The sequence below is a fragment of the Nicotiana attenuata genome, chromosome 6 (genome assembly GCF_001879085.1).
Source record: "Nicotiana attenuata strain UT chromosome 6, NIATTr2, whole genome shotgun sequence".
Lineage (NCBI taxonomy): Eukaryota > Viridiplantae > Streptophyta > Magnoliopsida > Solanales > Solanaceae > Nicotiana > Nicotiana attenuata.
The window spans coordinates 57,635,307-57,647,369 of record NC_031994.1 but is presented as its reverse complement, the minus strand read 5'-3'; the positions used below and the strand labels follow the sequence as shown (position 1 = coordinate 57,647,369).

The 12,063-nt window shown below is 36.2% G+C and overlaps 2 protein-coding genes across 3 annotated transcripts in view; both read left to right on the top strand.

Moving 5' to 3' along the window:
* The window catches only part of LOC109227872 (extensin-like), a 2,376-nt gene extending 1,042 nt beyond the window's left edge, over positions 1-1,334 (top strand). Inside the window, exon 2 of the mRNA XM_019393063.1 lies at positions 110-1,334. Within this exon, the coding sequence (XP_019248608.1) occupies positions 110-1,050 (941 nt within the window). The 3' untranslated portion in view covers positions 1,051-1,334. The remainder of the gene's footprint in view (positions 1-109) is intronic.
* Positions 4,431-11,748, top strand: LOC109227040 (DNA-directed RNA polymerase II subunit RPB7-like). Of its 2 annotated transcripts, XM_019392034.1 has the most exons (7): positions 4,431-4,662; positions 7,626-7,791; positions 7,876-7,926; positions 9,751-9,816; positions 9,913-9,981; positions 10,787-10,876; positions 11,277-11,748. In XM_019392034.1, the coding sequence occupies exons 1-6, from the start codon at positions 4,637-4,639 to the stop codon at positions 10,850-10,852; spliced, it is 444 nt and encodes a 147-aa protein (XP_019247579.1). In that variant the 5' UTR covers positions 4,431-4,636; the 3' UTR covers positions 10,853-10,876; positions 11,277-11,748. The 2 variants fall into 2 exon arrangements, with proteins under 2 accessions (XP_019247579.1, XP_019247578.1); XM_019392033.1 differs by lacking the exon at positions 11,277-11,748 and having other exon boundaries at positions 10,787-11,206.

Genomic DNA, 12,063 nt, shown 5'->3' with positions numbered 1-12,063 from the left:
AACCCCGCCATCACCACGTACTCACCTCTCCACCTACACTACTATCCACCACACCATCACCAATTTACTCGCCTCACCGCCTGCATACTCACCACCTCCACCTACCCAGCACCAACTATCTCGCCTAACTCCTCCTGCCATACCTCACCACCACCAACGTACTCCCCTCCTCCACCTACATATTTGCCACCGCCACCATCACCAATTTACTCGCCTCCTCCGCCTGCATACTCACCACCACCACCACCAACGTATTCCCCTCCTCCACCTACATATTCTCCACCACCACCGCCACCATCACCAATTTACTCACCTCCTCCACCACCACCATCCTTCTCGCCACCTCTACCCACATATGGACAATCACCTCCACCTCCACCAACGTATTCCCCTCCTTCGCCTGCATACTCACCACCACCGCCGCCAACATATTCTCCTCCTCCACCTATATACTCCCCTCCTCCCCCTGCATATGCACAACCACCACCGCCTCCACCAACATACTCGCCTCCTCCACCTGCATACTCACCACCACCACCGCCAACGTATTCTCCTCCTCCACCTACATACTCGCCCCCTCTCCCTGCATATGCACAACCACCACCACCTCCACCAACATATTCTCCTCCTCCACCTACATACTCGCCTCCTCTCCCTGCATATGCACAACCACCACCACTTCCACCAACATACTCACCTCCTCCACCTGCATACTCACCACCACCACCATCACCAATTTACTCGCCTCCGCCTCCCCAAGTGCAACCACCACCACCGACTTTCTCTCCTCCTCCGCCAAGACGAATTCACTCACCTCCTCCTCCTCATAGGCAGCCACGACCACCTACACCTACGCCTACTTATGGCCAACCACCATCACCACCGACTTTCTCTCCTCCTCCGCCAAGACGAATTCACTCGCCGCCTCCTCCTCATAGGCAGCCACGACCACCTACACCTACACCTACTTATGGCCAACCACCACCACCACCAACTACATATTCACCCCCTTCTCCTCCTCCATATGGGCTTCTGCTTAGCACTCCATAAACTAGACCATCCACGCCACCAACAAACCTGCCACCTTCTACGTACCATGGCCCATTGCCACCACGTACCTCCTGTACACCATAAGAGCTGCATTTAGTCGCTAGTTGTTCCTTAATTCAATAAAGGTCTGGTGTGTTTCTTACTGTTGTCTCACCAGAATAGCTATAAAGATCAATAGTTCTTTCTGTTCTTTTACTATGAGTAGACAGCTATGAAGATCCTGTAATAAACTTCAAGTGTTGTTTAAGCTTGATTAAGTACTATTATGCAGTGCTTTTTGGCGATATTCTAACTTTTTAAGAACTAACTGACATGCAGGATCATCTTTACTTCCAAAACGGAATTCAACCCGGTAATTTACTATAGACGACTCAAAACCTGATAGGAATAAATCATTAGTATGCCCAAATTAAAAAGTTCAATGCTAAGAAGTCTCAAATTTTTACTCGAAAATATAGCTTAGCAAAATTGACGTTAATTTAGTCAATAATCAGAAAACAAGAGGGTTTAAGGTTTTGACCATCTGTTCTCTCGTTACTATGCGACAAGAAGCTTATTGGATGTAATATTTTACTGCCAAGCTATTATGGATAACTTAATATCTCCAATGCAAACAGTCCAAGAAACTGCAGTAGTTAACGTAAACCTTTTGGACATGCGAAAGAGAACGTGAGAGCTTTGCAACTACAATATTTTAGACTTTTAGTTCGATAATATTTCCGCTAAACTCATTTTAAGGTCCCATGGGAACCCAACCCAACAAAAGTAGAAAAAGAAAAGAGAAACCAAATTATCCTTCTAGTCCAGAACTGGATAATTAAATCAAGTAAAGATAAATTAGAACAAAATAATTCAAAATACCTGTCCAATAACAGGACAAATTTGAGCTTAAGATGCTTTCGGCTATATGGGATTTGATTATGTACAGTACAGCTTAATTAGGTAAATAGTTCTTTTTCCCCCCCGAGAAATAGAATATGTATTAATCAAACCCAGTAGTCAGCTACTCATTGTACGATGAAGCCTCATTGACAATCCACATAGGAAAGTTGTCAAACCAAGAGACTTCATTACGTGGTGATAAAGAAAACTTAGCTAACTTATGGCTACAAGTATAATAAACCGCTCCACACAGCAGTCAAACACTGCTTATGAGACCAGATCGACATCTTCACAACAGTATTTACCTCCCATGAAGACACAATTCTTAATTCACCCTTTGTTAAAAGAAGTTTTAAGTTTATCCATTGATGTGTAAAATATTTTTAATTAATGCATGCTCACTGTAATTTGGTGAATTCAAACAGGTTTTTCCATTTTTTCTAATTATTAATCTTTGTTTAGTGTAATATTTGCCTGCAATTGACTTTTATTTAACTGATCTGTTTTTAGTCACGTAAAAAGAAAAGGGCACACGAGACCAAAAAAAAAAAAAAAAGAATTATAGTTTTTCTTTGCCATTTTACATGTAATATGAACCACCACCTTACGACTTAGTTGTTCAGCTTAGTGACAAATATCTTTAAAATGATAAATAATACTTAGTTGTTCAGATCAAGTAAGTCGATTTTTCAAACATTGGAACCAACCAATTAAGTCAGTTTTTTATTGATTCGATTTTTGTCGGGTTTTCGGGTTTTTCGGTTATTTATCGATTTTTTTCTTAAATATGAGACATACACTACCAAACAAATATTCCGGCGACTACATTTTCAGCGTAACACTATCAAATCAATTGATCTTTGAGAAATCTATCATTTACCAAGATATATTGATGATAATTGAATCAAATAGCGATGAATAATTTAAGTACTCAATTATTTTTAACATGAAATAAATTCTTGTATTTAGCAAAAGAAAACTACCAATCAAACTAGAATGTAAAGGCAACGAATTAGATTTTTATAATAGCAATGAACAAGATTATACAAATGACTAATATGTATTATAAAATTTTAGAAACTGTATATAAAAATATACATATATATAGGTGTAATAATAAATTTAAATAGCTACTTTTATAGTTGGTTTGGTTCGATTTTTTCGGTTATTATTTGATTAAAACCAAAACCAAACCAATTTGGTCGGTTTTTAAAATTCAAAACCAAAATCATACCAAATCTAAAAAGTATCGAATTTTTTGGTCGGTTTGATTCGGTTTTGGTTTGTTTTGATTTTTCGGGTGTTATGAACATCCCTACTCGGAAGCTATACGACTTATATACATGATATTTTACAAATCTTTTTCCTAAATAATTATGGAACGTAATATTATTTAAAATGGACATTTTTCGCGTAATTTTTTGGCGCGCTGTAAAAAAAAAAAAAGAAAAAAAATAGTTAAAGTAGCACGGGCTAGCCAGTTTTCGGATTGGTCATTCAAAAATAGCCAGCATTTACCAAGTCATTGAAAAATAGCCATTATTTTGCTACAACAGAGACCGGTCCAGCATAATATACTGGGGTTCGGTACACCTGTGTATGAACTTCCAGCATATTCTGCTGGACCGGTATACTTTGCTTGCTCCAGTATAATATACTGGAGTTCTAGCAAAGTATACTAGAGTTCCAGTATATTATACTGGAATTCTAGTATATTGTGCTGAAGTATTTTTCGGATTTTGCATAGTGTTTTCATTCAGATTTATCTTTACATGAAAAGTGGCTAAATTTCGATGACTTTTGAAAGTGCTAATTTTGAATTTCTCCCAAAAAAACCTTGAGAGAGTGAGAGTTCTGTAAAAATAGCACGGTATAGCCAGTTTTCGGACTGGTCAATCAAAAATAGCCAGCGTTTACCAAGTCAATGAAAAATAGCAACTATTTTGCTGCAATAGAGACCAGTCCAGCATAATATACTGGAGTTCGGTGCACTTGTGTATGAACTCCAGCATATTATGCTGGACCGGTATACTTTGCTGGCTCCAGTATAATATACTGGAGACTGGAGCACCGGTGCTCCAAACTCCAGTATATTATACTGGACCAATATACTTGCTGGAACTCCAGTATATTATGCTGGAGTTCTAGTGTACTTATGCTGGAACTCCATCATATTATGCTGGAGTTCCAGCATACTTATTCTGGAACTCCAGTATAATATGCTGGAGTTCAAGTATACTTATGCTGGAACTCCAACATAATATACTGGAGTATTTTCCGGGTTTTGAACAGTGTTTTCGCTCAGATTTATGTTTATATAAAAAATGGCTAAATTTTGATTACTTTTGAAATTGGGCTATTTTTGAACGACCAGTTGTAAATCTGGCTATTTTTAAAATTTACCCAAGAGTTCTCCATTGGGCCCAGATCTCACATAACCCGACCAGCAAGTTTTTCCCAAGCCCAAAGTAACATTAATATATCTTCTTGCCTCTTTTGTTCTTCACAGACTGTCACTTTCACCTTGCTTTCTCGCTCAACCGTCGCACATAAAGACAAAGACAACATTCGCCAATTGTAGCTTCTGCTTTCTGTACTCTCTTTGAAAGCAAACATGTTTTTTCACATAGTATTGGAGAGAAACATGTAGCTGCATCCTCGTCACTTTGGCCGTGACCTTCGGGAAAAGCTCGTCTCAAAACTCATGAAAGATGTCGAAGGAACTTGCAGGTTTGATTAAACCCTAATTTATTCTCAAATCAACATTATTTTTGTGCATGCTAGGGTCCAATCTTTGAAATCAGGTGCGAGTGCACTGCTTTCAACTCAGAAGTCTGTATATATGAAAGGGAAAAGGGTAAAATCGACCCCTGAAATTGAGCAACTTTGGCATCGGTTAAGTTTTGGTTTAATTGTCACGCCCCAAACCTTTCAAAACCTTATACATAGTTTCATGTTTACCATGACTATATTTTATACACAGTGTACACGGAGTTTCCATGACAAGGATTATTCAAATACAGAAATCACTAGACTCTAAGATACCCACTAGGAAAGTATCGGGTGATCCACGCCGTCCAAAACTATCAACCCCTGCCAAAAGACATAAGTATATACTGAAAAGTACTCTTATGCATCGTCAATTCCCTGACATAAAAATAGGACAAGAACATACAAAGGGAACATGAAGAGGTACTATGCAATTAAAAAACAGTAATCAATTTCATCATCATTTTCATAAAAAAGATCCATTATGCAATTGAAATCATTTCATAATCCATAATAAAGTTTGAATTTGTAAACAAACTTATAACTTTTCATTAGTTACCAACATTTTGTTAAACCACCATGTGAATGGCATGCAGTCCGATCTCAGTCCTATCGGCTAAGCCATCTCATCATAATAAAGTTTGAATTTGTAAACAAACTTATAACTTTTGGTGCAGTTCATTAGTTACCAACATTTTGTTAAACCACCATGTGAACGACATGCAGTCTGATCTCAGTCCTATCGGCTAAGCCATCTCATCACAATGCCGTGTGGAACGATATTAGTTTGCTAGCAATTTCAGTCGTCCAGTCCAAGCCACGGTACAACCGTAGTATCTAGTGGTCCAGTCCAAACCACGGTACGACTAGATTTCTACAACGGAAGGTGTAGTTTTGGGTGTTCGATTTACTTCCCAATACCTTTTCGGCTCTCTGAAGATACTCTTAATATATCTTTATATTATTTGGCCCTTTTATAAAAGCATTGGCACCTTTGGCCCTTTCATAGTAGTTGGCACCTTTGGCCCTTAAACATAATCTATAAATTAGGCTCAATAGCCACAAACATTCTCTTTTCATTTCGTAGCCATTTGCATTCATCATTTGAAAGCTATAGTCATATTCATATTCATGGAAAGCTTTAACACAGTGTTCCTTTTCATTTAAAACGCGAAACATTCATAATTCATAGTCATTTTCATTTGAAAATCATATTGTCATGTTCATTAGAAATCTTGAAAACACATATAGTCATAACACTTTGTGAAACATAGCATTTGCGTGTTTTCCTTTCGACATATATGGATAATGCATGATTACTTGTCCCATACAATCATATATTTACGTTTTGGAAAAAAACCCCTAGACATGTAGATATGCGTCGAAAGATATGGAGTTTCAGGGAAACAATTCTATGTAAAGGTTCGGCTCAACATACCTTGGATATGCCCTTCTAGTCATTAGATTAGTTATCTCCAATTGTCTAAGAACAAGCTGATCGACACAAATGATTTGAATCTACAGTACACATATGAATTAATGTTCATCAACATCATATCACAACAACGCCAATTCAATCAACTAAACGTTCAACATTTATGCTTAATTCCCAAAGATTCAAGAGAAATCCACATTTTTCCTTTGGATGCTGATTCTCGTTTTTTTAACCCCAATCCGTTCATTATATGTCTTATTAGTCTAGTTGCTAAATTAGAAACTCAGAACGACACACAATTCGGATCAACCCATCATTATTCATCATTTTCTCTTCCCAAAAATCAATTTCCGAGACCCATAACTAGGGTTCAAACAATCTCTATTTAAGCTCCAATTTTATTCCATAAACATGTTCTATAAGCTTATTAGAACACGATATATAACAATGGAGTAGCGAGGTTACCTTGTTGTAGACAAATCTTGAAATTTCCTAACTTCGAAGATTCTTGAGGAAGATGAAGATTCTACAAAGAATCCACATTTGGATATTAAGATTCATATTAACAAACTTAATCTATCATAAATCAACAATTTCCAGTAAACTTTTACGTTTGGAAGGAAATTTCTGGTGAAAAACCTCGCAAGGAACCATGCCTAGCTTCAAAAATGAAGGCTGACCGAAATGGCCCTTTTATAGAATAGTCTTGAATGCTGCAACATTCGATTTTTTGGATGCTGCAGTATTGCCTCGATTTTTTTTCCTGGCAATAGTATAGAGTGCTGCAAACATTCGATTCTTGATGCTGCAACATTGCCTTAAAATTTTCTTTCCTCTCTTTCTCTTCCTGTGATGCTCTGCCCAAGCCAATTATTTCACTTCATACCATGCCCGTATAATATTTTGCTCGTCCTTGGTTAGCCTTGGCAAGAAAAACGTTATCTTAAATCGACGTGGCGCACGTTAAAGTCTTAAAGCCTTATGAAATTTTTACCGGGCTTTACACTAATATTACCCCTGCCGCTATGAAAAAGTCCGTTTTTGCCCGTGACTCCTGAAGGAGCTCAGCTCCTACATGAGAATAATTTAGATTCATAGTCAGAAAAGTTGACGGGTAAACTTGGACCTTTTTTCTCGAAAAGTTTGACATGTGGAGTACATCCATTTACAGTGGAGCAGACAATTTGCTGTCGACAAATAAATGGACCAAAACTGTAATGGAGGGAAAAATTGAACAATCTAGGATAGTACATGGCCGAATTTGGACCTTTTCCGTATATGAAAGTATGTATTATATATATCTATATATACATATATATGTTTATTTATTAAACTATATACATTTGTAAATGTTGGTATACGCTCTGCACCAATTTTGCAAAGTAGTAGGGGATACGGCAATTTTTAGCATCCATGGACTTAATTTCTCTTTTTGGTGTTCAGCTCAATATTTATGCTATATTGATTCCTGAGATTTTGGATTCTTCAGCGGTCGGCACGGTTTCATTGTGGCCATTACTGGGATTGAAAGCGTCGGTAAAGGTCTAATTCGTGATGGAACTGGTTTTGTTACTTTTCCGGTGAAGTATCAATGTGTTGTATTTCGACCTTTCAAAGGTGAGATTTTGGAAGCTGTTGTAACCATGGCTAACAAGGTAGGATATTCTTTTTTCCTTAAATGAAAGTTTAACAGATTTTTTCTCTACCTGTAGATATTTTACTATTGTGGATCAGTGCAGATGGGATTTTTTGCTGAAGCAGGGCCTGTGCAGATTTTCGTTTCAAACCATGTGAGTTGGTTCTTTATTCTAGAATGTTAATCACCAGAATATATTGCTCTCTTCGTGATTCTTGAGGTCCATTATCTTAGCTTAGCATAAAACTAGCACATATTCTGTTCTATTCATGGGTTAATTATGTGTGGCACATATTTCTTTTACAAAACATTATTGTGCTAGTTTTGTCACACAACAGTTAGAATTTGAAAGGTAAAATGGAGGTTCTTTAATTTTTTTTTGTCCTATATACTTGTTTCCTTTGTGCTAATTCAGTAAAACGATTGGAGGAGTTAATAGTGAAAAGGAATCGTCTTATCAAATGGTTATTCTAATGTGAATCTCTAGTTTATAGTTTTATTTTTTTTTAGAGTAAAGGGGATCTCTAGTTTGAAGATATCATACTACTGAGAACTGGGAAGTAGCATACCCCCTTTTGCTAATAACATGACCTATTTACATTTGGTGATTCGAAAGGGTTCTTTTTAATGAGTATTTTGATAGTTAAATAATTTGAATTGAGGTTGAATATTCGTTAGTTTGACTCTTATACTTTGAACTTATCACTTTTGTTGGGACAGTGGATACATGATATTGTAGTCTGAACTTGTCACTTTTGTTGGATGGAGAACAAATGTGTTTACATATATGCACATGATTATTGACCATGTATTTTGTATTGATTAAAATTTGTGCTAAGCTTTTGGAGGATATTTTCAAAGTCGATTTATCTTATCTTGAGAATAGAATGAGCAGGACATGGAGCCCAATACCTTTCCTTTCCTTTTCTTTTCTTTTCTTTTTCAGTTGGTCATTTTAGATTGGCATGAACAGAAATACACTTCAAAGTTATTCGAAATGAATGCACAATGCTTCTCTCTATTGTAATTTGGTGGTTGCGAAGCTCTTCTAGTAGTTACGATACCAGTAGAATGATGTGTAGTCACTATGGTGTGACCTTTGTAGATTTTGGCCCATTTTCTGGAAAGTCTATGCTATTTGGCCACTATAGTTGTTTTTATTTGTGTTATGTTTCTTGCTTATTATTAATTGAGTATCTTTGTAGGTGATGTATATGTAAGGGGTATAAAACCGCATAAGAATTATTGGAAGGGAACAAATAAAGTTGGATCAAATGAATAAATGGATAGGGCTGCAACTTCAATTGAATTATATGGAAAAAAGCAACGAACTTTTGTTCTTAATTTGAATGATTCCTGATAACTAGACGTTAAAATATATTAGTGCCTCATGCAGGAAGGGTTTCTTGTCCCATGCATGGATTCTCGATTTCTTTAATGAATCCTAATTATTATTTCCTCCAATGACATACTTTCCTTATTAGTCCGTTCAAAAAAGAATGACATATTTCTATATTAAGAAACAATTTAACTTTAAACTCTTCATTTTACCCACTTTACCCTTAATGAAAAGGTTTTATAGCCACACAAATGCCATGGCCCCACAAAGCTTTTGTTCCTTAAGCTTTTAGGACCACATGTTTCTAATGTCTTTTTTTTTCCTTCTTAAACTTTGTTCCAAGTCAAACTACATCATCTAAATTGAAAGGGAGGGAGTACCATTTTCTATTTTCGAGATGTATGTGTAGAAGAGATAGTATATTGATGACTTATCAAAAAAAAAAAAAAAGAGATAGTATATTGATGAAGAAAGTTTTTTTCCTGATGTCAAAAGAGCGATTAGGTTGAAAAAAATAAAGGATCTGTCCTTTTCCGTCTATAATGGCCATATATATATCAGGCTATTTGATGCATGTAAAAGCTTATACTTTGGCCTTTGTCTATCTCTTTTTGTGTGTGACCCTTGGCTTTCCTGCAGTTGATACCAGATGACATGGAGTTCCGGTCAGGAGATGTACCAAATTATACAACTTCCGATGGCTCCGTATGAAAATTTTCATGCTTCACCAAGCTTTCTCTTCTTTTTAAGAAATTCTCAGCCTGTGATGTTTAAGAGATTTGATTAATTCATCTTTTTCAGGTCAAAATTCAGAAGGAGAGTGAAGTTAGATTGAAGATCATTGGAACTCGTGTTGATGCCACAGAAATTGTATGTTATTGACTTGCCTTATAACCTAGTGAAATTTCAGAAATCTTGAGTGATGCCCTGAAATTCTGGTTCATCTCTGTATATATAAAGATGGCCCATTCTATTTTTATTTTTTTTGGGAGGAAGGGGGCGGGAATCACTGCCTGCAAGATTTAAAATTCTCAAGATGATCCTATTGGTTTCGACAAATGGCTGTAACAGTCCATCACTGATAGTTAGTTTTTTAATATCGACTAATCGACTATCGAGTCATGACCTCTTTTCTTGTATTCTATTATTGTTAGATTTCTACTGCTACATGTTGTTCCTTTCGCTTCGTTTTCTTATTATCTTGCCGCTGTTAGTGCTTGTTACTCATGACCAATAGTCCCAAACAAAATAAGGCATCACACTGTTGAGATACAATGTATAAGACGTTTAGCATGTGTACATTACATTTACTCATTAAGGGTATCTAGATGCCAAACTGTGTTCTGAATAGTATGTGACTGAATCACTGGTGGAGCTCTTGAGACCAAGAGAACTGTGCAGGTTGGGGTTTTTCCAAGAAATAAAGCATAAATGGGTAGTATGAAAAAATATTTTCATTGCGATTGATGTCTAAGTAACAAGAATGCTGCTGATATAATTAATGCACATAAGTGAAACTTGACACCAGAATGAGGGAACCTTAAATGAAGAATTAAGAACATAATAACTTCAAGCGAAGACAAGGACTTATGTGAGTTATACATTTACTTGTTACGTCATACATGGACATTTGTTGCCTCCCTCATATGTGTTGGTTTTTCCATCTCTTTTGCAGTTCTGCATCGGTACAATAAAGGATGATTTCCTTGGTGTGATCAGTGATCCTGGCGCAAATGCTTGATATGCAGCCCTTTTGTTTTACCTTGTAAGTTTATGTTCAAGCAGTAAGCTATAATTTGCGATGCTGCTTCCTGTACAAGCGTTTAGGAGAGATGATGTTTGTGGCTTAATTATTGTATTGGAAGCTTCATGTAATTTATTGTTTAAATCTTTGAAAAATTTCACAGCTACTGGCTAAAGTATGTCGCCCAATGCTCGGAATTGATTTTAAGTTTGTTCGGTTAAAGTATATTGCCTAAAATTGGTTTTAGTTTGTTCAGAAATTTTCCCTAGCTTCTTGGCCAGTTTTTGCTGTATTGTATAGATTCAGAGTTTGTTCAGTTGTTTATTTCTACTTATGGAGTATATCATTCTACACTGAATTCTTCTATACTATTATCTTCCATATCGGTTGATCTAATTAATCAAATGATTTTCTTCTATAGCATTTGTGTTTGCAACTCTATGTGAAGTGATGCAAGTTGTTGGTTAGAGTGGGAAGAAGTACTATGTATTCCAAGTGCTTTGGTTGAAGACTGCAAGATCTTGTTACAGAGTAGCAAAGCCGTGTAACATTTTCTTCAGCTGTGCTTATTATTTGGCGAATCTACTTAATCATATGCACTAATTTTCTTTGTCGATCTGCAGTATTTAATAATTTGATATTCAAATGGCTGAGGCAATATGTTTTGCTGGCTGAGATTGGATTGTCTCACCTTTTATAATAACCTTGTGTGGGCACTTTCAAATCATTTTGCACAAGTATCTGCTTGAGACCAGCATTTCTGTAGATTAGTAGTAGATATTTTCTCTCGGGAACAAATGTACAACTTGTTAGTATAGGTCCGTGCTGTTGTTTTATTTCATTTGACAACTTGACAAGCAAAAGTTTGTGGCAAGGGATTAATGAGAAAAGTTGTCCAGCAGGCCCAATCTCTGATTACGTATTAACTATCTATTCTATCATTTTAAATTGAACTTTGACTTGCATTTTATACAAAATTATGATAGAAAACTTAAAAAAGAAGAAGTCAAAAACATCATCAAAACTTAATTTTGATGATATATATATATATATTAGAAATTTCAGAAAATTGTATATACAAGTAAAGTGATACTTTTTGGATCCCGTTAATGCTATTATATATTTGAAGAGCGAAACAGATCATTCTTTAATAATCGAGTTTCAACTACTTTTGAACATTTTTTTATCGAAGGTTTTTATTGTTCACG

What these genes read in the sequence shown, in the direction of transcription:
- LOC109227040 (XM_019392034.1), top strand. Translation starts at nt 4,637, where the DNA reads ATGAAAGATGTCGAAGGAACTTGCAG. An exon ending in AGATTTTCGTTTCAAACCAT is followed by an intron (nt 7,927 to 9,750) that starts GTGAGTTGGTTC and finishes GCTTTCCTGCAG; the next exon opens with TTGATACCAGATGACATGGA. An exon ending in ATACAACTTCCGATGGCTCC is followed by an intron (nt 9,817 to 9,912) that starts GTATGAAAATTT and finishes CATCTTTTTCAG; the next exon opens with GTCAAAATTCAGAAGGAGAG.